The sequence below is a fragment of the Meriones unguiculatus genome, chromosome 3 (assembly GCF_030254825.1).
Source record: "Meriones unguiculatus strain TT.TT164.6M chromosome 3, Bangor_MerUng_6.1, whole genome shotgun sequence".
In the NCBI taxonomy this organism is placed as follows: Eukaryota; Metazoa; Chordata; class Mammalia; order Rodentia; family Muridae; genus Meriones; species Meriones unguiculatus.
The window spans coordinates 105,413,176-105,439,778 of record NC_083351.1 but is presented as its reverse complement, the minus strand read 5'-3'; the positions used below and the strand labels follow the sequence as shown (position 1 = coordinate 105,439,778).

General features: G+C 44.4%; 1 protein-coding gene across 1 annotated transcript in view; it reads left to right on the top strand.

Moving 5' to 3' along the window:
• Positions 1-4,211: 4,211 nt before the first annotated feature.
• The window catches only part of Retreg1 (reticulophagy regulator 1), a 128,144-nt gene continuing 105,752 nt past the window's right edge, over positions 4,212-26,603 (top strand). Inside the window, exon 1 of the mRNA XM_060380413.1 lies at positions 4,212-4,680. Within this exon, the coding sequence (XP_060236396.1) occupies positions 4,391-4,680 (290 nt within the window). The 5' untranslated portion in view covers positions 4,212-4,390. The remainder of the gene's footprint in view (positions 4,681-26,603) is intronic.

Genomic DNA, 26,603 nt, shown 5'->3' with positions numbered 1-26,603 from the left:
AAAGGAGGTCCTTCTGATAGAATACAGGCTTTGTAAGAAGAGGATAAGAGACACCAGGTGGTATGTTTCCTTTCCCTTTCTTGTGCTCTGTGACCCTCTAATATTGGATAACACAACTAGAAGGCACTTGCCAGATGCTTTTGGATTCCCTGATTCAAGAACTGAGACAAAAAAAAAATCACTGTTCTTTATTAAATACCAGTCATCAGGTACTTTGTTACAACAGCAGATGATGGCCTGACAGTGTGGTCTCAGCTCATATTAGTTTTTATTATTTATTTATTTTTTTATAATCACAATTAATGTATGCCTGTGTGCTCATACAGGCACACATATAAATGTGCAGGGAGGTTGGAAGGTAGCTTGCAGGAGACAGTTCTCTTCTTTAGCCACATGGTTCTCACAGACCAAGCTCAAGTCATCATGGTTGCTAGCCTGCACCTTATCTTGCAGAAATACCTTGTTATCCCCACTTGTTTATAATTAGCCATTTTGAGGCCTTTAAAGAAAATCCATACTGGACTTGGGGCGATGGTTCAGTGGCTAAGAGCCTGCATTGGTCTTGCAGACAATCTGAGTTCAGCTCCTGGTACCATGCCAGGTAGCTCACAGCCACCTGCAGCTCCAGAGGATCTAATGCCCTCTTTTGGTTACTACCAGTACTTAACAATAGCATGTGCACCCCACCCCCAACAAACACACACATATGTGATACATACTTTAAAAGTAAAATTCTTTTAAAAAAGATCCTTTTGGAAGACAGACGAATGACCTTGTTAACTGGAAAGTGACTTGGAGCAATAGACAGTGGAATCACTAACCAGTGATTAATGTGGAACGATTCTTTAGTTTCCAGTGAGGCCAGAAGGGCAGGAGTCCTGAATACAGCAGGAACCAGCCACAGCTCACGTCTGCTGCCCTTCTTCCCTGTGAGGTGCTACCACCAAGAGGATTCAGAGAAGCTGATAAAGAATCAGGTACAAAGAACCTTTAAACCAGACCTCTAGGAGTTAAATGATTTTGACATTGGTGTGAAGGATGAAGGAAAGCACAAAGAAAGGATGGTTACCTTGGGCAGAAGATTCCAGGGTTACTTGAGAAATATGGAGGCTTTCAGAGTAGCCTCTCAACTCTGAACAAGCAGACTGGTAGGGCAAATGATCACTGATGGACAGTCAGGCAGTTTCTTCAGAAGGACATCTATGGAAGGAGTGAAGGTGAAACTCAGCCTGGGCTCTGTTCCCTGAGCTAGCTTCCTGCTAGGGGGCTGCATCTGCTTAGAGTTAAGGCTACCTTTCCTGATTTGCACAGTCACTGTGCACATGTGCAGTGGTCCCGAGAAAGCCTTTGTGTTGCTCCAAGCATATGATCTGCAGATAAGGCCTCTTCTCTGACAGGCAAGTATGATCTCTCTTTGGTGTTCGGTAGCAATAGGTACCCCAACAGATGTCTGAGAGGCCAGCCCTTCATATGAGACTGTTTGTGTAAACACACCCCTTAGGAAAAGCAGGACAGACAGACACTTCTGGCTTGGATAGTCCTGGTTTTTACAAGCACCACATATATTCAGCTGAACATGGAAAGAGTATTCTTTTTGCGATTCAGGTACTAGGTTAGGAAATGAGGTCAGAAGAGGCTGTGAAGTGGGGATGGATCTCCTTTTCCATTGTTACTGTTAGGTGATGTTCTTATTGATCTGTGCTTCGAGTGAGCGACTGGGGCTCTTGGTTTGTGACTAAAATGTCCAGAAAGTTAGGAAGAAGGAATAGAAAGCATGGTAAGAAGATAAGATAGAAATGCTTGAAAAATGTTAACCCACAAAAATTTTATCTGGGACAATGATACAATATGCACAATGCTCCTTTTTCTTGAGAATGGTGGATTCACTGAATGATTCCAAAAGGGAAAATAGAAAAACAACAAAAACAAACAAAAAAACATCACACAAACAAATAAAAACAGTCTTGTTGGCATGTTTCTGGCTCTTTAGTTTGATTTTGCCCAATGAGGCTTAATTAATTATTCATTTTCTTTTTCTTTCTGTTATAAATTTTCTATCTAGTTTTAAAGGAGAAAAACAAGAACCCTCCAAGAATCCCTTTCTACTAGGTTTTTCAAGATCTGTTATTTTTTGAACTGTTTCTTTTTTTTCCATTCAGTAGGTACTTTTTTTCTTCTCTCTGTTTTTTTTTTTGGGGGGGGGTTACCTTCCTGGCTTCCTTGCCCTTTTCTCCTATATATTGTCTAATTGTGTAGCTCATTAGTATTCAATAACTCTGTTCCCAGCACACATCAGGGTCAAAATCAGAAAAAAAGTCACAAGACTCATTTTTAATTCTTTACTTATTTTGAGTCAGGGTCTCGATGTGTAGCTTTGGCTGGAGCTTGCTATGTAGACCAGGCTGGCCTTGAACTCACAGAAATCTGCCTCTGCCTCCTAAGAGCTAGGATTAAAGCCTTACACCACCACTCCTGCACCACAATGCTTTTAAACATCAAAGTTGGGACAAGCAGTGAACAAGATTTATTGCATCCACCCAACCTTAGTTTTCTGTGCTCAGGGCTGGATAAATTACTCAGGCATTATGAAGATAATTAGGCAAAGAATAACTACCCAGGAGTACGAGTCATGTCTCTCCACTAGTGTCTACTCTCATGCTGCAAGTTTTCAGTAATTATTACAGGCCAGAGGTAAAGACAAATATAGGGCTAGAGCAGTTAATCCAGCCTTCGTCTAAGCAGCCTTTTCTCTGTAGCTATTTGGAGAAAGGGGCAGAAAACCCTTCAGAAAGCAGAGCTGTTGTAGAAAGATCTATCATTAAAGGGAAACAATGAAGACTGAAAAGCACACAGCAGCCAGAGCTTAGCCTTTTGGCGACTCCCCTTGCCAGAAGCCTTTACGCCACCCACAGATGCTGAAGACAAACCATGAAGAATCTTGTAAACTTGTTTTGGAAACCTTGTTTCTGAGTTTGGACCGCAGGGATACCAGTTGTGGAATCCCACTGCCCTGCATTCCCAGCTCAGGTCTGTGTCAAGTGCTAAACAAAGCCCAAGTTACACCAAAAAGAATCTTTTATCTACCCAAAGCATCTCCAGCAAGGCCAAGGAGACAAACTTTGTCTCCACCCTGGACAAAGTTTTTGGGGTGGTGGTGATTGAATTGTTCCCACATTGTCTTTTTACTGCTTCCAGGACCACTTTGCATGGAGTTGTCACCTGGATGCCCCTAAAAAAAAAAAAAAAAGAAAAAAAAAAAAAGTAAAACAAAAAACCGCAAGTTGTCCCTGATGGGTAACTGAATGTCTTTGAAGAAAACAAGGGCTGATTTCTTCCTGCATCTCTCATCTAGGCCCTTTCTCAAGCTCAACTCCCAGCAGAAAACATTGCTTCCTCTGGCCACGCCCACTGTGTCTCTCTGGGCTTTACAAGTCAGGAAAGACGTCATCTACTACAACCCAAACACTTTCGACACCTGATTTTGGATGCGGTTTAAAGGAGGAACGTCTTGGCACTGAGGATTTCCATCTGAGGCTCCTTGTGACACGGAGAACAGATCCACTGAAGCAACCACCTCCAAAGCTCCGCACACTAGCACGGTCGGGTCACAGGCTACCCTCTGCTTCGCTGTTTCCTGATCAGTTCTCTGACATTCAGCAAAGAACAAATCTCACTTCCGAGCCAACAGTTCACTTAATCCCAGCTTCGGAACCAGCATATGCCCTTTACTGCCTTCTTGACCAGTCCTCACTCCTAAAATCAGAGGGCCAGATCACGGTCCTTTCTTGACTCAAATGTACTTTTCGTCCTTTCCCAAGTCATTGTTTTTTGTTTTTTTTTTTTTAATCTGACACAGTTAGGCAGGGTGTTCTTGCAAGGGCCTTGGATAGGGTCGTGCTGAAATACAGGACCAGGAGTATCCGGATATTTTCTTCAATACTGAAGGATGGACGACTGCCTGCTTGTGGCTGGAGAAAGAGAAAATACTCTCCCTTCCTCCTTTTAAAATCCAAAACCCAGACTCCCCTTGAGATGAGTCCTCTACCTGGCCTCCTCAGCTGGAAGGGAAGAGGAAGCGTTTTCCGTTGGTCCCTAGCTCCCTAGGGACGCCGCCCAGCTCGCACTCCCCCAGCAAAGCGCAGGATGTGCAGCCAGGCCCAGGGCGGCCCCGCCCCTACACGAACTTGACCGCACCCTCTTCCCCGGCGCGGCCCGGCCTGACGTCACAAGGCACCCAGCCGCCGGCACCCCGCGGTGCGCACCCCGCGCCCCGACCGCTCGCTGCTGCTCTCCGGGCGCTCACCGCCAGGCGCGCGCGTGCCCGCTCTTCCTCCTCCCCCTCCCCGTCCCGGTCCCCATCCCCGTCCCTGCCAGCAAAGCACCGCTGAAGATGGCGAGCCCGGCGCCCGATCAGCACGCCGCACAAGGATGCCCGGCCCCGGCTACGGAGGGGCAGGCTCCGAGGCCCGGGGTTCCCGGGGAGGAGGCGGCGGTGCGGAACGCAGGGCCGGCGGGCGCGGGGCCGCAGGTGGAGGAGGCCGCGGGCAGGGTGGCCGCCGCCCTGACCTGGCTGCTCGGGGAGCCGGTGCTGTGGCTGGGCTGCCGCGCCGATGAGCTCCTGAGCTGGAAGAGGCCGCTGCGCAGCCTGCTCGCCTTCCTGGGTGCCAACCTGCTGTTCTGGTGAGCGCTTGGGCTGGGTGGGGGCGCCCCGGAGAGCAGGTGACCTTGGGGCGCTCGGAGCCCCGATGTGGCCGATGTGGCCCGGCTGGGCTGAGCTGGGCGCTGCGGTGGAAGTGACAGCTACTTGCTTGGTCACCTGTCTGAAACAGGTAGTCACCTGCTTCAACTTCCCTCCAGACGCACTTCCCTGTGAGTGGCTGTCACCCTTGCTGCGGGTGTCCAGTCTCCAAGAGGAGGTGATGGTCAGCTGACCCACGTGCTCCTGTATTTAGGGATGTTCCAGAGCTCTTGAAAACTTCGGCCTTGGTATTGTCAACTCGCAAGTCTTGACCTGTACTTCCAAGTATGAGTGTACAGAGGAGGCCCTTGGACTTGAATTAATTTTTGCACACACACATCTGAGGCATATCTGGACCAGCTTAGGTACAGTCCTATACACTGCTGCCCTCAGCGGCCACCAGAGATGGGCCGTGAATGGTTTGTTTTTCCCTCCCTAGAGGGTAAGGTTTATAGTCTTTGCTCCCAGATGAGAAAGCAGGAGGTAAACAAACAGGTGGATTGAAACAACACGCCCCGCCCCAAGGCTGCACAGGGGGGAGAGGGGCGGGGTTGGAGTGGTGGTGGCAGGAGTAATTTCAGGCGAACTCCAGAGGGAATGTGGGCGAGGGATGTTTTGAATAGCACCCCAATCAACAGGTTTGCCTCACCAGGAAGTGGTCTCCCTAGGAAAGCATCAGGCAGTGTCTGGCTCCATCGCAGAAGGATGTGTCGTATTGTCTGGTACTAGACCAGCAAGGGAGGAGGAAAACCTTTGTTTGCTAAGTGTCTTCATGACAGACATGACCTTCGCAGTTTTTCTAACATATACCTATTTACAGGATGTAGGTTCCTTAATCCCAATGTTGGGAAATAAATAAATGCACAAGAGAGACACAGCCTATCCTTTTTTTTTCTAAGTTAACTTGAGGAACGTGAAGGATTTCCTTTAGATCCCTCCCTGCTTTCTCGGTTTTCTCCGGAAACGAGCTGGGTCTTGTTGCTGCCTGTGGATGTTAATTAACTTTGGGTCTCTCAGCTATTGCTGTTTCTGGAGTTTATCCCAACGGTCTATCCTATTGTAAAGTTACCTGAGCCCTTAAATAAAGAGATTATATTATGTTGAGCTAGACTGGGCAGGAAGCCAAGTCTTAGGGCTTGTGTCTCATTTATGTACCAATAAGCAGCGTATTTTAAATTTTTTGTTTTAAGTTTTATTTACTTAAGAACACCACTGTTCCAAAGTTTGAAGGTACAAAATTGTAAACATTTGAAAATCTTTTTCCTTTGAAAATCTCTTTCCCACGCCCATCCCCAGATCCTCAGCTTCCTCCCAGAGGCTCCCCCCCCCCCCCCCCCGTGCGTCTAGCTCTCTGTGGGGCGTGTGTGTGTGTGTGTGTGTGTGTGGTGCTGGGGTTAGATAGTGCCTGTCTCAGCAGAAGCACCGCTTGCTGTGCAGGCTGTGGGCTGGCATAGTAAGGATTCCTCGTTTAAGGGTGGGTGCCTTGTTGAGCCCTCCTTGTTTTTCCAGTTCATAGAATTCCTTTCTCAGATGTCTCAGAACTTTGGACCTGCCTCCTAAGGAAGCTCAGACGTGCATTTTGAGTGCGATAGCCAACTCTTATAACGTGTGCCGCTTTGTATGTATGAAAACACTTTATAAGATGATTCCCACAAGTGAAACTGTTGAGTCAGAGGGCATGTGTCCTTGTCCTTTTAATGGCTGTCACTGTAGTGTCCTTAGGGTTCTACCAGATTATTTGCCCATCAACAGTGAGTGTGACCGCATGCTCCTCTTGCTCTTGCCAAAAAGATTTTGAAAGAAGTTTTAATCTTATAAATCTAGTAGGTGCAAAGGGTATTTTGGTATGGTTTTAAATTTGCACTTGTGTGAGACTGAATGTTTTTTCTTGTATTCAAGGCCCCCATAATTATCTTTTTTCTGCAGTGCCTGTTTACCTGAACAACTCTGGTCTATTTCTTCATTTTAGACATTGATCTTCTTATTAACTTACTTGAGCTCTTTTTATAGGATGGGTTTTAGCATCATTAATGTAAAGAGTTGCAAACACTTCCCTATGACGTATTCTTGCATATGTGTGTGTGTGTGTGTGAGGGGTGTGTGTGTGGGAGTTTATGTGTGTTCTCGTTTACATCTATGTGTGTGCATGTAGTAGAGGCCAGAGGCCCTCTTTAATTGCTCTCCTTAGTTTGTTTTTTTCAACAGGCTTTCTCACTAAACCCAAAGCTCATAAATATGGCTGGATTGGTTGGTCATTGAGCTTCAGGAATCTGCCTGCCTCTAGCCTTGGAGTTACAGAAACATGCTGTCACTCCTGGCTTTGATGTGGTGCTAGGGATCTGATCTAGGGTCTTCCTGTTCCTGTGGCAGGCCTGTTCCTGACTGAGCCACTTCTCTAGCCTCCGTATGACATATCTGTCAGAACAACTGTTGGAACTTTTTTTTGTATAAATAATTATAAACTATATTTAATATTTTTCATGAGTATTGTCTCCCATCCATCTTATTTATCACTTTGATGGAAGACAAACAGTGGCTGGTTGGAATCTTAGTTATTTTATTTTTCCTGTTTGCAGTAGCTGGATCCCATGCAGGCATTTTCTCTAACAAATAACCATTCTGTTCTCAGAATTCAGAAGTTCTTGCTGCTTTTGTGTTATAATCCATTGGACTTCACAACTCCTTTATTAATGCCATAACTTTTTTGAAATCTTCCTTACTTGTTTATCTGGGGTTAAACTATGCTTTTCACAGCCTAAAACTTAAAAAACAAGCTAGACTGTCTTCTCAAATGATCTGATCGTTGTTTTCAGTCCTTCTTTCTTTCTTCTTTTTTTTTTTTTCTCAAAAAACAAAACAAAACAAAACAAAACAGGGTTTCTCTAGGGTGTAGCCCTAGCTGAATTTCACTCTGTAGACCAGGCTGGCCTCAAACTTGCAGAGATCCAACTGCCTCTGCCTCTTGAGTGCTGGGATTAAAAGCATGAACCACCACTGTTCAACTTTTTTTTTTAATAAAAACATTTTATTATTCTGTTACCCAAACTGGTCTCAAACTTATGATAATTCCCCTGCCTCAGCTTCTTAAGTATTAAGACTAAAGGTATGACTCATCATTCCTGGTTATAGATGACTTAATTTGGTTCTTTAATATTCTATGTCCCTAGAATGCTAAAGCGTTTGTTTTATATGAAAAAAATACATTTAGTTATGTTAAAATATAATAGGCTATAGAATGAGAACTTGACTCAAAACAAAAGAAAAACCCAAATCTTAGCATAAGTAGTGGGATGCTTCATTCATTATTGCTGTTGTCCCAATCTTGTGTGGAAGTTAACTTTGTAAATACACAGTTTGCATGATTTAATCTCTGCTACTAACAATTGCTTTGAGGATTTTGAATTTGACTCGGGAAATTTGACATTGATTACCCACCCAGGACCTGCAGTAGTTAATTCATTGGAAGCCGGGGATTGAAACAGGTCCCGGAGAGTTAGGCTGTCTCTAGTACGCATTCAGCAAGCACGTGGAAGGTTTGAGGAAGGGTAATTTGCTCACATTGTCATGGCCTGGGTGGGACAGAGTCGTTGTGGGTGGGAGAGACTTAGGATCTTCACGGATAGTGCTGAAACTGGACCTTGGTGAACAGGAGTGGTCTTAGTAGGTCTTGGACCTGGACAACTGTAAGGGATACACTGAATGAAAACAGACATCTCAAAGGCACACTCAGCATTACATCTACAGCTCAGTGTAGTGGAGAAAAAAGCACCAAGGAGACAAAAGGCAGGTGAGGTTGGCTAGGTGTTGTGGGGATATATTGCTTGCCAGAAATGCTATGCTTAGTGTTTGGGCTTAATTTTTAATTAAGAAGGACAACAAAAATGACCTGCGAAATGTGCATAAATATTAAAATTGGGCAAACAAAGTGGTGTTCCTCTGTTCCCACCACAAACAGCTGCACAGCTTGAAGATAAACAGTGGTACAGGCAATAGTACAAATGAGCTTTACAAGTGTAGTTTGGGGATCCAAGAAACACAGAGTGGCATGCGCAACTGCTGGCTCTCGGGATGCTGCACACTGACTTAATTTACAGTTCTAAGATGTGTGAAAGTGAACCAAACTGACCTAGGGACACACACATAGGAGATAAAACCACAGACATAGCATTCTTTAATCGGACACACATCCACAGTCTTATGGGTTATGTGCTTATATACTTGCATTTTCCATAAGTATATAAGAAATGACAAAAAATAGATCTTCAGTCATTTTGTGGAGAAGTATGACTAAATGTAGGCTGCATGTAATGCCAGTCTCCAGGATCAAGGTTTCCACAGTGGAAACAAACAGAGCCACAGTTCAGCAGTCCTGGAACTGTACAAGGCTTTTAACTTAAAAGGAGTAAGTTTTCAAAATGATCCTTCTTAATTTTTAAAACAACTAATATAATGTCATAATTCCAGAGATTAAAAAGGAGAAAAGGATAAGCATTGTAGAACTCTTTCCCATCATGCTTGGCAACCCGGCCTCCTCGCAAGGGCAGCTAGGGTTACAGTTTAAACACAGCTTGAAGTGAACCAGTAAAACAGAAGTGACTGTTTACTTTTTAAGAGATGTTTTAATTTCTAGTGTGTGTGTAGGGGTTGTATGTGCATGTGAACACATGTGCCTGTAGAGGTCAGAGGTCACTGAATCCTCTAGAGCTTGAGTAATGGGAGGTTGTGAGTTACCTTAGGTGTGTGCTGGGAACTGAACTCAGGTCCTATGCAAGGGCCACAAGTGCTCTTAACTCCCGAGCCATATCTCCAGCTGAATGCTTTTAGTTTTAAAGAATCATTTTTTAAAAATTTATACTAAGAAGAAGATATTGTATGTGCATAGTTAAATATATGCACATGTGATCTGTGTGTGTGTGTGTGTGTGTGTGTGTACATATGTTTGTGATCACAGTGGCAATCAAGATTTAGAGTACTCCCATCAACTGGTACCTTAGTTAATTTTCTTTCGCTGTGATAAAGCACCATGACCAAGGCAACTTGTAAAAGAAAGCATTTAGTTTAGGGGCTTATGGTCCAGAGGGTCAGGGTCCATGCCATCATGGTGGGGAGCATGGCGGCAGGCAGGCAGGGACAGTGCTGGAGCTGGAGCTGAGAGCTTTTATCTGATCAATAAGCATGGGACAGAGAGAGCTCACTGGAACTGACTTGGACTTTGAAACCTCAGATCCCACGCCCAGTGACCACCTCCTCCAAGAAGGCCACACCTCCTAATTCTTCCCAAATAGTTCCATCAACATTTACTATATGTGCCTATGGGGCCATTCTCCTTCAGACTACCGCAACCTAAAAGGGTGTTTTTGGTCTGTTTCCTGTCAATCCTCACCTCAGGGTCTGATCTCCTTTAACATGATGTCAACTATCTTTTCTAAAGTTCCACATAATGATAATGTGTGGCATGCTGTCCTTTGTGTCTGTCTGACCTCACTGAGTGTACACCAACTTTGAAGCTTCATTCCTCCTTGGTTTTTGTTTTTCCAGACAGGGTTACTTTGTGTAGCCATGGCTGTCCTGTGGAACCATCTCTGTAGATCAGGCTGGCCTTTATTGTATCACCTACCTCTGCCTCCTGAATGCTGGGATTAAAGGCTTCTGGTGAATTTGTTCCTCTTCTTCTTTTTAGTTTTTGAAACAAGAGCATTTATTTTATGACTTATTGAAATCCTCAAGATGAACTGGATGCTGCAACAGCTGTCCTCTTGGGTTTAGGTGGTGTTCCTTCCTGGCGTTCAGATTCTCTGATAGACAATTTTCAGGTGCCTCCTCCGCCTGGTCCCTGTAACGTTCTGTCTCTTAGCTTTGGCACTCCAGTCATACTTCCTTTTGCGCTTGACAGGGTAGCCACGTGAGCCACAGGCCGACTTCTGAGCGGTGCCGGTACAACGTATGCATCTCAAGGATGATGTTCCTTGTGTCATCTTGCTGCAGCTTCTGCCAAATACAGAGACTGGAAGAGTTATCTGTTCTTATATTGCTGAGTGTTGTGCTACTTTGGAGGAATATGTCACCGTGGTGCCTCCATTTGCAAGCTGATATCCATATAAAGAATTTTCATGCTTGCCTACTACTGTTTACTATTATGAGAGTTATTGGAGATCTCAGGTAGAAGCCTGGGTGTGCAGCTTTGTTTTTTGGTAATGGGAAGTAAGTGGTAATTTGGGGTTTTGTTATAGATTCATTATAGTGGCCCTGGACGAGGAAGGAATGGAACAAAATGCCCATCTTTTTTTTTTTTTAAAGATTTATTTATTATTTATACAACATCCTGCCTGCACACTAGATCTTACTATAGATGGTTGTGAACCACCATGTGGTTGCTGGGAATTGAACTCAGGACCTTTGGAAGAACAGTGAGTGTTCTTAACCTCTGAGCCATCTCTCCAGCCCCAAAATGCCCATCTTACAAGTCACCTTGCTGGCCATGATTCTGAAATATATTGAGTCACATGCCTCTGCAGCTTAAACAGCTGCTCTGTTCAAACTCTGAACTCATTTGTTGGTGACTGTGACATCTAAAAGTCTATGTTGTGGAGCTTTTCTTCACATCTCAGCATTATGCGAACATAGTTCCTCTCACCTGTGGAACAATTAAAAGGCAGTGAATTGGTATTCTTGAGATGGCTACGCAGGGATCCACCTTGCAGGGACCTTCGGTCCTTTGACTTTCAAGGCATCTTGGGTACATTCTGGAATGCTGGTGGGAACCACTGAGAGACTTCAGAGTGCCATCTGTGGGGTTGGCTCAAAAAGCTGCTCATCCCAACCTCCCACTTGGCTCAAGCATGCCCTCCCCCTGCTCTGACTGCTCCCTAGCTTGTGGAGGAGCGGAACCCAGGGAGGTAAGCATGCACCAGCAGCAACATTTCCTGTTGGTCAGCCACGCAAATACCCAAGACATCTCCAAGCCTACCAAAGCAGAATCCCTGGAGGTGGGATGGAGATGCCGGGGCTTCTCCAGCTCTCCAGGAGACTGACACACACTCACGCTTGAGCACTGTCAGGGCTGAGAACCTTCTGGAGTTGTGAATCCTTCTCTGTAAGATACCACTTCTACTGCTGGATGACGCAGCTAGTATACATCCTTACTGTGGGGTAATGGCTGCATCTTGGTTGATATGTGCAGTCACCAGCATCCGAGTCGCGCCTGTAACAGACAACTCCAACCTTGGTGGCTGTATGTATATGCGTTTGCGTGTGTATCACACACTCACCTGTGAGGCTAGAGGTCAATATTGGGTGTCTTCCTCTAGTACCCTCTGTCTTAGGTTTTGAGACAGGGTGTCTCATTGAACCTGGAGCTTGCTGTTTTAGTTAGACTGCCTGTTAAATCCCTAGGATTTGCTTTGCTTATCTCTGTCCTCTAGCACTGAGGTTGCGGGCAAACAGCACCTCACCTGGCTTTTTCTATGGGTGCTGGGGATTGAACTCAGATCCTCATGCTTTACCTACCCAGCCATTTCTTCATCTCCTTGAGAAATGATTTTTAAATTATGTTTAGTTTATAAACATAAGACATCCTATGTGGCTAGTGGCCATCCTATTAGACACATAGTTCTTGATGATAGGTACAGGGATGAATCATGAAGCATTCCCATTTTCATAAATCCAATAATCTTTCTACTTCCTTACACTAGATAATACCGTGAGAAAACTTGGCTCGTATTTTCCAATATTACACAATTGAAGTTGGTGATTCCAGGACAGAATGAAGACACTGTTGTTAGAAGGTGGTTGCTTCTGCATCAGGAAGAATTACCTTTTCAGCTTACTAATGGGTCCAGTCCAAATTCCTTGCTCATCTCTAGTGATAAGAAATATTCCCCATAGTCTCAGGTATTTGAGTATTCAGTTTGCAGTTGAATATTCAGTTCCCAGTTGATGCTACTGTTTGAGACTTAATGGGTGTGACCTTGTTGGAGAAGGTATGTCACTGGGGGGCTGGCTTTGACAGTTTAAAGATTTATGCCATTTCAGCTTTGTCCTCTTTGCTTTTTCTTTGAGGTTCAAGATTTGAGCCCTCCACAGGGGTCTTTTCTGAGACTGATACTCCAACCAAGGACAGTTCATTGAGATAACCTAAAACCCCTGCACAGATGTAGCCCATGGCAGCTCAATGTCCAGTGGGTTCCATAGTAATGGGAACAGGGACTGTCTCTGAGAAACTGATTGGCCTGCTCTTTGATCACCTCCCCCTGAAGAGGGAGCAGCCTTACCAGGTCACAGACAGTACGGCCACTCCAGATGAGACCTGATAGACAGGATCAGAAGTAAGGGGGAGGAGGACCTCCGCCTTCAGTGGACTTGGGGAGGGACATGGGTGGAGAAGGGGAAGGGCAGGTGGATTGGGAGGGGAGTTGGGAGGGAGCTACAGGGGGGATTCAAAGTGAATAAACTGTAATTAATAAAAATTAAAATTAAAAAAAAAGATTTGAGCCCTCAGTTTCTCACTCCTGTTGCCATACCTTCACTCTACCATGAGAGACTGTAACACTTGGAACATAAGCCAAAAAAGCTCTTCCATAAGTTGTCATGTTTTATCGAAACCATAGAAAGAAATAATTAGCTTTCTCTTTGACCTGGGTTACCAGAAGAAACGGCTGAGCATATGTTCAGTTTGGTGCTGGGTCCAGGGATGGGGCAGGAGTCCAAGGGCTACACTTGCCCTAGAGCTTTCCTCCTGCTGGACATGGCACAGCTGGTTCACCAAGTTGAGGCAAACAGCACATCCTGGCTCTGAGTTGCATGTCAGAGTCTCCAGGACTTCATAGCTTAGGGCGAAGTGCAGATCTGTGGAGTTCGGCAGTGCTGGTGAAAGCTTTGTGCAGCATGTTTTATAGGTTTAAAAGGAGGAGTTCAATTTTAAGAGTGAGGTTAATGCCATGAGATTTTGACATACGATTAACTAGGAGTAAAGAGGGGGGCAAGCCCCTTTAGAGGCTCTCACACTAGGGAGACTTACCTGGATCCCCCAGTGATGTGACTGGGGGAGTTGGAAGTATAATATGGTATATATAAATGAGTAGAGGCTCTGAAAGGCAGATGGCCAGATGTGATGGTTCTAGGGGAGCCGGATAGTCTTCCTCTTGCCCCGGCAGGGTGGACCTTTAAAGTAGAAAGGACTTGGTCCACTAAAACAACTCTAGCCCTTTAGATACTGAGCCTGCGGGAAATGTTTCTTGAGCAATGGCTTCCTGATGGACAGAGTGGCTCTCAGGTGAAATGTCCTCTCAGCCTCACTCAGTACCAGCAAAAGCAGGGCTGATTTCAGCAGACACGTGCTTATCCTTTAAACCAGTCGGGGTTGCTTCTGTGCTCTGGCAGCCATGAACCTCAGGGCCAGATTTTAAGGCAGCTTCACTGATTTTTTTTTTTTTTTTTTTTTTTTTTTTTTTTGCACAGATATAGTAAACACTTTACCTCAAGTCCATTTCTCTTGTCTGTCTTTTTGTCTTGTTCTGGGAATGAATGTTCTCAAGCTGCCTGGTTGATCCAAATGAGTATAAGTAAATGAGGTGTGTCATTACTCCTTCTGCTGGGAACAGGGTGATGATGAAGATAGTCTGATCCCTGGGAGCTGGGGACGAGGAGAGAAACGAGTTAGTGACCATGTGTAATGCTAGGTTATGCTGTGAGTACCACACAGGAGCCAGTAGGAAAGCAGCAGGGATTTTTAGGCAGTGAATGACGAGACGCTATGGTTTTAAAGTGTCCTCTAAAAATTCACACGCTGGAAATGTAATCCCCGAATTCATCTCAATGGGATTTTAAAGTAGGTACTTTAAGAGGTGGGAATTAGGGTTAGGTGAGGTAGGGCACAACCCCAGAGAGGGAGAGAACCCCAGAGCTGGTGTGCTGCTCTCTCAGCAGCCTCAGCCTCTTGCTGCATCAAGAGGCCCTTGCCTGCTGACGGCACCACATTCCTGCACTTCCCAGCCACTAGCAGCTTAGCCAAGCAACATTTTATTCTTCAGAAATTTCCTTGTGTATGGTTGGTTATTCAGTTAGATCAGCAAAATAGACCAAGACAAGAGGGTATCGGGATTGAGGGGGGTTGGGGGACACAGGCTGATCAGTATGTAGAAAGTGCAGCTGAACTACTATCAGGTGTCTATTTACTCTTCGGCATGAATCAGGGGAGCACGAGCCAGGAAGATGGGGACCAGCTAGGACACTGCTGCAGAACGCTTGATGGCAGGAGAGCTGAATGAAGGTGGTTTCAGTGTGGGCGGGAAAGAGGAAACGCATTCAGGTAAAACTGAGGGTAAAAACTTGGAGGTGGGAAGTGGCTTGGATGACCCCAGTATGTGAGAAGTTGAGGGTGCACCATATTAGGACTGCGGAAAGGAGGGGTTCTGTCCCGTTTTGGGGATTTTGAGTTTGGTGGGCCTGTGCCCTCCCAGGGAGATTACTCATATGGGCGGCTCTGGGGTCAGATCCACAGACTTATGGCCAGGTTTTGGGCTGAGTGGAAGTGCATAGTCAGGTATGTTGGGGTTTAGTTCTTGCAGATTTCTGGGTGTGTGGTATTTCTGGGGAGCATTTGTTGGGAATGATGAGAGGGAGAAGGTGCTGAGGAAGCTGGTATTACCGAGTTGGGTGACTCAAAGAGGCAGCGTGTGGAGAGGAACATTGTGGGATAGGCCGAGACTTAAGTTGCTCCTGAGGAGCCAGCAGAGGCCAGCGCTGAGGAGAGCGAGCACTTGCCTTCTTCAGCATCCCCGGCCTGTTCAGCATCTCTTTCCACAGAGACCTGAGGATCCCAGACCCCACTTGACGGCACGTGTGTGTGTGTGTGTGTGTGTGTGTGTGTGTGTGTGTGTGTGTGAGTGAAGATAGCAGGGCCCAATTGGAAGCATGTTGAGCGCAGACCACTCACTGCCACCCACACCGCTGACACTGGCTGCAGACATGGAGCATCTTCAGGGCTTTTCAGAGTTGTCAGTGTTCTTATTCTGTAACAGTCAAGGCTGAGAACACCACGTAACAAAATGACAGAAGTGTATTTGGGGCCATTTTAGAGGTTGTTAGAAAATCTGTCCTAATCCCTAGCCTAAATTCATTTTTTTAAAAAATGAAACTGGAGCCCCCAATCCAAACATCAAATTAAAAAAAAAATCAAATGTTCTAACATAATACAGCCCCCAAACATATAAAATTGATATGTACAGCTGAGGAATGGTGGTAGGAAAATGTGAGAAATCTTTGTTTTCAGTGACCAAATCGTTAAGTTCCTGTAAATGTAGGAAACTCTCCACAGTAGAACTCAGATTCGGTGATAGGATAATCTGGGGTCCGCACTGAGACGTTTCCAGAGCACTTGCTGACATGTGTTAGGGACGAAGGCCAGGAGGAAGTCGTGCAGTGCATCAGGGGGAGACTGCTAGGGACACCTCATTACGCCTTTAACTCTGAATTGATTTTTGGTCACCGTGTGTTCAGAAATCCTTCACTGTTGCCAGATTTTTCAGGTCCCTCATGTTCAATCGCGTAGCACCCCGGTTTAAGAATCGATACCTTAGAAGGCAAAGTCAGCTCACTCCTCCATCGGAAACCCCAGCTGCCTCCCACGTAGCTGGCTTTTCCTATCAAGCTTTTAGAGAGGGAAATTGAGTTTTTCCTAGCATCCACAGGGACTTCATTCCCACAGGGACTTCCACACTCCCTGCCACTGAGGGATTTCCCGTTCCTAAGGGACCGCCCACCCTCACAGAAGTCCTCACTCCCACAGAGGCGACCTTTGTTGTCTGCTTCGGGCCTCAATTATCCAGACTGGGTCGCATTTTTTTTGAGTTGTGACCTGGTTTCCTTGTATTTCACTTCCTTTTTGTATTTGCCCTTTTGACCTAGAAATGGCCCTTTGTGTACAGGTAAAGTGTCTTGTGGACTCGCTGGTCCAGATGCCTTTGCTGCTCTGTGGGGTAGGGTGGGGGTGTTTAGGACGCTGCCTTGGGTGACCCGGCCTTTAAGGAGGATGTTTGGAACACCGTGGGTGGACTTGGAGGGCTAGGCTGCAATTCAGGTGCTTGCGTTACAGGGCACAAGAGGGTGTTGGGAGATGTGCTTCTCCCTCGCTGGGCCCCATGACCATGCTGCTGTTAGGGCCCCATAGACCATATCTCCTGCTTCAAGGCTCTACCCCATCTCTATCTTCCTTGCCGAGACTCTTCTCTGTCACAGTCACCTGCTCAGCCAAGATGTTTCTGGCCACCTGCCATAGGGCTTGCTTCTTGCATATGTGATTTTCTGTTGTTTAAGTATTTATAAAGAACAGCTTTGTTTGTTTTGTTTGTTTGTTTGTTTGATATAAGGTCTTACTATGTAGCCATGGGTAGCTTGGAATTCACTTGGTGACATAGAACAGGTTGGCCTCGAACTCACAGAGATTCACCTGCCTCAGTCCCCCCCAATGCTGGGTTGAAATGTGTTCGCCACCATACCTGGCAGTATCATGAATTTATTGATGTCATTCTGGAGTCTGGGAAGAACAAGATTCTGACAAACGCTGTTCTGCTGTCTAAGAACACGGTGGAAGGGGGAAAGGCAAGGAAAAGGAAGAGCAACAGAGAGGAAGGGGCCACATTTACCTTTGTAAGGAACCCAGTCCTGTGATGACCAGCTACTGCCCAGATAGCAACATTAATCTAGTCACAAGGGTGGAGCCCTTAACCTAAATCAGTTCTATTGCCCCATCTCCTAACAGTGTTGCACTAAACTGCCAGCATATGAACTCTGAGGTACACATTTGAACAATAACATCTATGAGTTTCTTTCTTTCTTTGCAAAAGAAATATATCTTATTTATAATGTTTATGGGTGATATACTAATAAACTAAATTTGCCAAAAACATATTTTGTAGAATTTATAAATACTTCAGAAATTAGCTTGGCAAACAAAGTTGTTTGAAGTTAATTTAAAGTCACATTTAATAACGAAGGTAAATAGGAATCTGGAGAAGTGCTTCCTTTAATCTAAATTACAATATTTAAACCCAGCATCCGTTAGAACTGAATATCCCAATAAAGGCCAGTGAGGCTTCTGCCTCTTGTGTGTTAAGTGGGTGAATGGAGGACATGGTGGATAGGATATAGAATTTGTACTGAAAATGAAATTTGACCTCATGAATCAATGTGATGGCCCTTGCCTAATGCAGAGGGCTGTCAACTCTTTAAAATAAAACCCTGCCCAAGAACAGTAAGAAACCTTGTTTGTGTTCAGATCTTGGTGCAGAAGGGCGCTTTCAGAATAAGTGGTCTCTCTCACTCACTCTGTCCAGAACCCAGATGACTGGAATAAGGCATGCCAATATCTTCTTTGAGGGTATTTTTTTTCCCAATCAAATATAACTTAGGAAAAACACACACCCATTAAGACTTTGTTGGCCTTATTGCTTATTTTGTACTTTATAAAAATTTTGTACTGTAAAATATATTAATTTTTTGTATATATATATAAATATATAATTATTTTGTACTGTAAAATATATTAATGCTATGTAAGGCCTTTCAAGGTGAGTTAGAAATAGATTTGGGGGAAAGAAGTCGAGACAGACTAGCCTGGAAGTTATGTCATAACCATTGTCCTATCCAGAATTTCAATTTCATGAATTTAGTGAATTTCAATTTCAGCTTGCTTCTGTTCTTCAGAAAATTTGGTAAAATTTGAAGACATTTTATTTATTTCTCTGTGTGCTTTTTTTCCCCTAAGTTTTGGAGACAGATTTACAAATTCTGATAACTTGATTTAGATCAAAGGCAAAATTAAAACACAAACATGTACATACACAGACACATGCAAATACACGTAACACAGGCATTTACTAAGATGCACATGCACACATACATACAGAGACACACATTTTACATAGCTGACTTCGCTGGCCATCTTCTGTTGTACATCACTTGCCCAGTCCTGTTTCTCTCAGCTCTCACATGCTCAGCTCTCTGTAGACTTTCCTAATAATATTCCTGTGATCTTCTTAAAACACCACATCTTGATTTAGCAGTCTAAGGGACACCCAGGCTGGAGGTCGGGAGAGAGTGGGGGTCCCATTTCTTCTGGAGAATAGTGTAAGTGCTATTTTTTTTCTGAGTTCTTTGTTTTGTTTTGCTTTCCACATAAACTCTTTCTGCCATGCTTCTGTTTCTCTGGGGTCTTCCATCTTGTTTTCAGAAACAGGGTCTTTCACTGGCCTGTAGCTCACAGCTCACCTAGTAGTCTGGGTTGGCTGGCCTTGGAACTCCAGCTCTGCCTCCCCCAGGGCTGGAATTCTAAGTGACACCTCATCCTCTGGCATTTAATTTTTTTTAAATTTTATTTTATGTGTGAAGGTTTCAGATCCCTTGAAATTGGCATTACGGACAGTTGTGAGCTGCCATGTGAGTGCTGGGAATTGAACCTGCGTCCTTTGGAAGAACAGACAGTGCTCTTAACCATTGAGCCATCTCTCCAGCCTTCACTCTGGCATTTTTAAAGTGAGTTCTGGGGATAGAATACAGGTCTAAATACTGCACAGAGCTATTCCTCCAGCCCTTTACCTCTTAGACCAATTTGCACTGCTGTTACTCTTAACATTTTTGTCTAGTTGATCTTTTAACCTCTCCAGCATACCTGGAAAATTCCTTCAGATAAAAAGCGAGTACCTGGCTGACATGTCAGACACGCCAGTTTCTCCATTATCACCACCAACTCCCCTTGGAGTCAGCCTTTGCATTCTGAGTTGTCAGTGTCTCATAGAGGAGTGGAGCTTGAGGCCCCTTGTTCTGATCTTGTCTGGTGGTCCCCTAGTGGCCAGCTAGTCCTGCTGAGAACATCACTGTTTTCCTCTCTAGGTCTCTACTATGTTGGGGACTCTTACTGGACCCAAGCTGCACCTGAGGAGCTGGAGAGGGCAGAGTCCTCAGCGGTGGCCACATTCCCCTTCCACCCAGAGAGTATTGAGCATGATTTAAGACTTCCCTGTGCTTGTTTGTTTATATTTCTGTTTGTTTTTCACTGTACTGAACTCATTTTTGATGCTCTTCTCTGCCTGGAGCACTTGTCCTCCAGTTCGGAGAGAGCACAAAGGAACCACATGTGTGCAGGAAATATCTTTAGCTTTGCTGATTGCTGCTTTGACTTGATTTAGAATTCTGGGTCAAAAAAACAAGTTTCTCTTCAAACTGGAAGTATTTCTGCTCTCTCTCTCATTCTGTGTGTGTGTGTGTGTGTGCATGCTCATACATGAGAATGTATGTGTTTGCTTGGGCACACACTTCATGGAGTTGAACCCCAGTGGCTTTGCACGAACTGATCAAGTGTTCTGCAACTGAGCCTCACCTACACTTCTCCCATGGATATTTGACCTTCAGGCAGGGTCCTGCCATGGGGTCCCAGAAGTCCTGAAACTCATTATATTCCTGCTGCAGCTTCCCAGGTAGCAGGGATTAGAGCCTGTATTGTTCTGCGTCTTCCAGAGGCCTGGATGACACTTGGCTGAAGGTGCATGCTTCTCCCGAGGGAAGGTCCTACTGTCATTGGCTTTCAGGTGAAAGAGGGTGAAGTGCAGGATCATCCGTTTCTCCTCTCCCAGGAATAAGGGTCTCCACGTGAGAAGGGTGGAACACGAAACTGAGATGTGGAGGAGCGGGAGAAAGATTTCTCTGCAATGAGTGGTACTGCTCTTTTAGCTGGGCTGCCAGCACCAGGCCAGTTGGCAGCTAGGAGCTCAGGGCTCCAAAATCTTAGGGCTCAGCCTTTCTTGAGCAAGTCGGTGGCTGCTTTGAGAACAGCTGGTAACTAGTCTCTGAGCTCCTAAACTGAGAGACAGTGACAAGAGCCTGGTTTGGTTCAAGTGGACATCGATGTGAGAAAGATGGTGGCAGAGATCCAAGCTGGCATGTCGTGTCAGGCAAATGACTCGTGCCATGTCAGGCACGTGGCTCCCTAACCCCTGATCAGCAGTCAAGCCTGGGGGTCCAGCAGCAAATCCTTTGGGGAGAAAGGGAGCCCTTCTTTCCCCAGAATAAATGAAGATCATGGTGGCAGAATGGGGAGAGAGTGTTTACTTCATGTAAAACAGACTTACAAGCCTTGGGCAGTGGGAGGAGTTTCAGGGATGATGTGTTTGAGTCATTGAAGCTAGGATTGCCAGGGATACTTGATTTACATGCAGCAGCACAGTCCTATCATAAGAAGGGGGTGGGTTGAGGGATTGGGGGAAGAATTCATGTACAGTTAGAGGTATGAAAAAAGGTCATTGGCTGAGAGCTAAGGTACCAAGACATCACATTAGCATGGGGGAGGGCATTTCCTGGAATTCCCCACGTGCACACTGAACAGGTTTCTTATCAGGGAAAGGGTGGGGCCTGTAATACTAGAGAATTTGGGGTTCCCCAGATCAGGTAGAGAGGAGAGAACCCAGCTTGAGGAAGGGAGTCCATCATTTTAGCACAGAGCTCAGGAGCTTTCCACTAATGTCAGACTTCTACCTTAATAGCAGGGTCTAACAGGCCTGAGCCACTAACCTGGCCCGGTTTGCATTTGGATAGGAAGGCTTCCATTGCTGAATTTCTTGATTCTTTTTTTTTCCCCCTTTGAAAACTTATAGCAATTCTTTCTATCCTTGGTTTCCTGACATTTCATCCTAACAGACACTACTTGTTCTCTTTTAATTCCTCGGTCTATGTTTCATTTGCAAAGTCAGCCTTAAGTTGCAGAAGGCTTTCTTAAAACATTGAGTTGGCTTCTGTTATTATTTTATTGTGTTTTATATTTTTGTTCTTCTGGAAATTACATCAGTCAAACATTGGATTTGGGTGGCTTCTGATTTACTTGACATTTGTCTCTAGGTTTATCTTTGCTTTCGGTTTTCCACTGGGATTCTATCTTTCAGTCACTTAAAACTTATTGTCTCGTTAAATATCTTAATTTTAAGATATTTTTCTCATTTTAGATTTCTCCTTTTAGAATGTTTTTGTTTTTGTTTCTGAATTTGGGCTTTTGGCTTTTTCCCCTTGAGTATTTCAGAGGAGCTGACTTAGGTTTTCCTGTGTTTATTCAGTGTTTAGTATACCTATGTGTTTTGTACTCTGTTAGAGGTTGGAGGCTTTCTCTAAATATTTAATAGGGAGCCTTAGACTCCTATTCCCATTTCACAGCGGATGATTCTGAAAAGGGGCGAGGTAGGTCAAGCTGTGACCTCACCCTGTGGTTTATTGTGGCTCATCTGATGAAGATTCTTTCTGCATTCTGAAGCAATGCTTTAGCTTGCGGACTTTTGGAATGGGCTGACTCCCACATGCCTCCTTTGGCAGAAGAGCAGGGTATAGAAGTAGTAGAAGCCTGGCTATGTTCTGTGCACCGAGTTTGAGAGATAGAATGGGTAAGGATGGGGACTCGGGTATAAGAGTGATAACTGGTACCTGCTCCCGTTTTCAGCATGATCCTCATTCCTGCTCTCCTCTTCTTGGAATGTGAAGCCTAATTTTCAATGTCGTTAGAGAACAGCCCTCTATTTCTGTAAGGGGTTAAGAGAGCATTTTTCCTGAACTTGTGATGTGGATAGTAAGAGGAAATGTGGAGTTCTAATTCTTCATTGTAAAGATTTTGGTGCTTCCAACCTCATTGGCCCTGCTGACTCAATTATCTTCTTTGCTTCCTTTCAAAAGACTCTTTCCTTCCTTTTTTTTTTTTTTTTATTTGGTGACATCTAGGTTTCTGTTCTTTGGTCTTCTGCTTGTACACTTTGGTTCCTGTTTTTCCTGTTTTACTTTTGACCTGGTGTATTTGGGAGAGGGAGGGACAGAAAGATGCACTGTTTGGAGTGCCGTATCTAACTACAAGTCAGTCCTTCCCCACTATAGAGCTGTCTGCAGGGGATGGCATAGTTGTCTGCAAGCACTGTGATATGCAGTAGTTGCTCAATAATCATGTAGGTGCAGCTCAAGTGTTGGCTTTCATGAATGTGGGAAGAAGTGTGTGTGCAAGACTTCTGCTTATCTCCCTGGAGGACACATTTTATTCCTCCAGTACTGGCTTTGCTCTTATGAAAAATCTTTCCCAATCAGAGTATGTGACACTTCATATACTTTTCATATACTTTAAATTAAAAATTGGCCCAGCAGTCACTCAGCTCTCAGTAACTCGTATCCATGATTTGAAGGTTTCACAAAGAATAATAATGAGTATGTGGGTAACTTTCATGTCTATGACTAAATACCTGACACGAAGCAATGCATGGAAGGAAGAATTTATTTTGGCTGATAGTGTGAGAGGATAGAGTCCATCAAGCATGGAAGCCATTGCTGTAGGAATGCAAGGCAGTGTGTTACACTGAGTCTATAGACAGAGTTTAGCGAGATAAAGGCTGGAATTCAGTTGACTTTGTCCCTTCTACCTTTTATTCTATCCAGGCCTCCAGCCCATGAGGTGGTGTCAGCCATATTCAGCATAAGGCTTCATTAAACCTCTGGAAATGCCCTCAAAGACATGGCCAGATGTGCATGTCTTCTAGATCCTTCAAAATCCAGTCACAGTGAAGATTAAGCACCACAAATATAAGATGTATTAGGTTTTTCCTGTTAGTATTAACTTGAAGATGATATTTTATAGATCATAAAGTTTTATTTCTAAAAAACTTTAATAGAGCAAACTTCGTGGATCTTTAGGTCATTTAGATATGACATTGAATTAAAAATTATTCTATTTATGTTTTGCTGGCATCTATGTATGTCCATATTGATGCTGGGAATTGAACCTGGCTCCTTAAGAGGAACAGCTAGTGCTTTTAACCTCTGAGCCATCTCTTTAACTCCAACATTGAGTTATTAGGTGTCAATAGGTTTTGATAACCTAGTATAGTCTAGGAGGAACAAGTAGTTTGGGTTCTCTTTACAAACGTAGATCCACTAGAATCTACAGATCTTAGCATTTGATGCTAACATTGGGAGAAAATACAGTAAGTAATAGGTACCTTGGCATATGAAGCATGCGTATAACATGTACCATAGGCTGGTAATGGGAACAGAGTTTCTATTTTGTAAGTGGGATTCTCTTGGGATAGCTACACCATAGCTGAGTTGGTAATGATAAATAGAAGTGCTTTGGGTGAGAAGGGTCTTCCAAGGCTATAAGAGTGCCATGAAGAATGCAAAAGGGGTGACAATAAATGACTAATTCATTCTATTAGTGAATGTCTAGTGGGGACATATCAGGTAGAAGTCACTGAGTCTGATATTGGCTGTGTTGTGCATTTCCTGAAACTTTGAGAAGAAACTACAGAGAATTGTAGATATCTTCTAGATAATTCTAAATCTGGTCACAATGACGATTAAGCAGCACAAGTATAAGGTGTATTTGGTTTTGATGGTTGTGTTAACTTGAAGATGACATTCTGATATGGTCCTTTCAGGGTCATAGGACAGTATATAAGAGGGTAACCACATGGCTGGTAGGATCTAGATATAGTGATGGTTTGGCAGAGACCTTAAATGATCAGTAGAGCTGGCTGGGTCACCAGGTGTGCAGCAAGAAGGAATTGTCCCAAACAAGGGAAGCAGTGTTTGCAACCGACCAGAGAAAAGAGCATGTGTATGGGTGTGGGGCAGTGGCAGGGTGAAGTGACAAAGACAGAGGAGGCATGAAAGTCAGGTCAGCCATAAAAGGTCTCTGTGGTAGAGGGAGCTCCAGGCTTTTCCCTGTCTGAAGCAGGGTCTAACCCTGGTAGCTTAAGTATCTCCTGCTTCTTCCTAAGGACATAATGTTTGAAGTTAGCAGGAGATGAGGTGGAACGAAGCCAGCTTGGATCCACAAGGCCCTATGTACTTGCTCAAGTATGGGGGCCAACCCTTTTTAGACCTGGTGAGCCTGTAGGGGATTGCATATATGTTTGGCACTGACATGAGGCTTTCTGTGACAGAAAATGCTCAGAGGTGAGAAGGTGGAATGTGTGGAGACCATTTAGAGACTAGAGAATGGGGAGTGAGGAGGACATCTGTGAGGGCCCTTAGATTTCCATCAGGGTACACTGGTTGGAATAGTCTGAGGTCACTGTATCATGATGAGAGGTCGTGGGGCAGAGCAGGCAGATACGCAGTGACCCTTCTCTCCAGGTAGGAGTGGGAATGTTCACTGACATCCCACCAAGTCTGAGGCCCCGCTCAGACCAGCCCAGAAAGGAGCTGTGTGAGACCCCAGGACCTTTGGAGGGTGCTCATATTCTAGAAGAGAAAGGTAATGTACTTTTCATTGTTCCAAGGTTAGGGCTCATCATTTGGGCATTAATAGAGAGTTGGGCCTTAATGAAGTACACGGTGAATGATAACAATGTAATTCACAACCAAAGTGTGAATGCTTGTGCCAACTCTTTTAGGCAGCTTATCCCATATACGTAATGACCAAATGAGAAGCCTTAGGTATCATTACTAATACTCCCAGTTTATGGATGACCCCAAGGACCAAAGAAGCTAAGTGTCTTGCCAAGGGTATACAACTTGTGTGTGGTTAAGTTTGCCTTATAGTGCTTGCCCTTGACTTTTGCCCTTTGTGTATCCACGACAGTTTGCCAACCTGCTTGTCAGTATTCCTGGAATGTCACTGGTATAGACTCCCTTCTTTGTGTTTGGTCTTCCTGCTGACTACAACTTTTAATATTTAGGGAAGCAGACATCAGGTGAATTCTCATTCTTTAGGCTTTCTGGGCAAGCTTACAGCATTTGCCTTTTGCCTTTTGTAGTCCAATGTTCAGTTGGCTGGTTTGAATGGAACTGCTGTGTTGCATGTAAGGGTGATCCATGAAGTTATGCTGGAGGGCTACCTGGCTTACAGTTTTCTTCTTCTTTGATTTACTGAGCCTGCGGGGTCAAAGTAAGGCCTGGCAACTGACCTGGCTTTTTGAGAGCTTTAAATGATTCTAAATTAAGTTGTTCTTGAACACCCTATAAGGCAGAGAGAAAGTCATGCCCAGTCTTGGTTGTATAATATTCAAAACAAATATTCCAATCTGTCATTGTCTAGGATACATTGAGTTGATGGAAGGTCATTGCTGTTGATATTCTTGGTTTGGTTTGAAACTTAGTGTCACAAAGGAGCAGTTTACCCTTCTGGGCTTCCAAATGCCATGTTGGCACTTTAGGCTGTTTTGCCAGTCTGTGTACCTGAACAAAATATATCTGAGATGGACAGATGTCTGCCAAGGAATCACAGACTTACTGGGGATATCGAACTGTCCATCACTCTAAAGGCACCAACTTGCTTCCAGTCTCCCGACATGTGGGTGGTACTCCCTCACTGCTGTGACCAAGTTGCACCAACAGTGACCTAGTAAAGTGGCTGTTTGGCTGGCAATTAAATCTCTCATGAGAAGGCATCTCTGTGATGAAATAAAGGGAGAGGGAGTTTTTGTCTGAATTTATGGACGAAGAAACTGAGTCTCCATGTAACCACAGGAAGCCACTAACAATAAGACCAGTGTCTCTGTAAATTGTGCTGCTAAGTGTTGAACCAGTGAATGATACAAAACTCAGGAAGCAAAGTAAGAATGTTCTAGAGTGCTCAGATCACTGGCTATGTTTTGCGGATCTGTGTGGGAACTTGACTGTGTTGACCCAACTATGTCTCTGGGACCTTTTTATTAGCATATATTTATTATACACAGTAGTGTATTTATTATGACATTTCCATGCATATTTATAAAGTATTTTGATCATATTTACCTCTCAATATCCTCTCCAATCCCTTTTCATTCCTATTATAATTTTTCTTCTTCCTCAGGTAACCTCTTCTATTTTCATATCTTTTTTTTTTTTTTTAATGACCTAGTGAATTCAATTA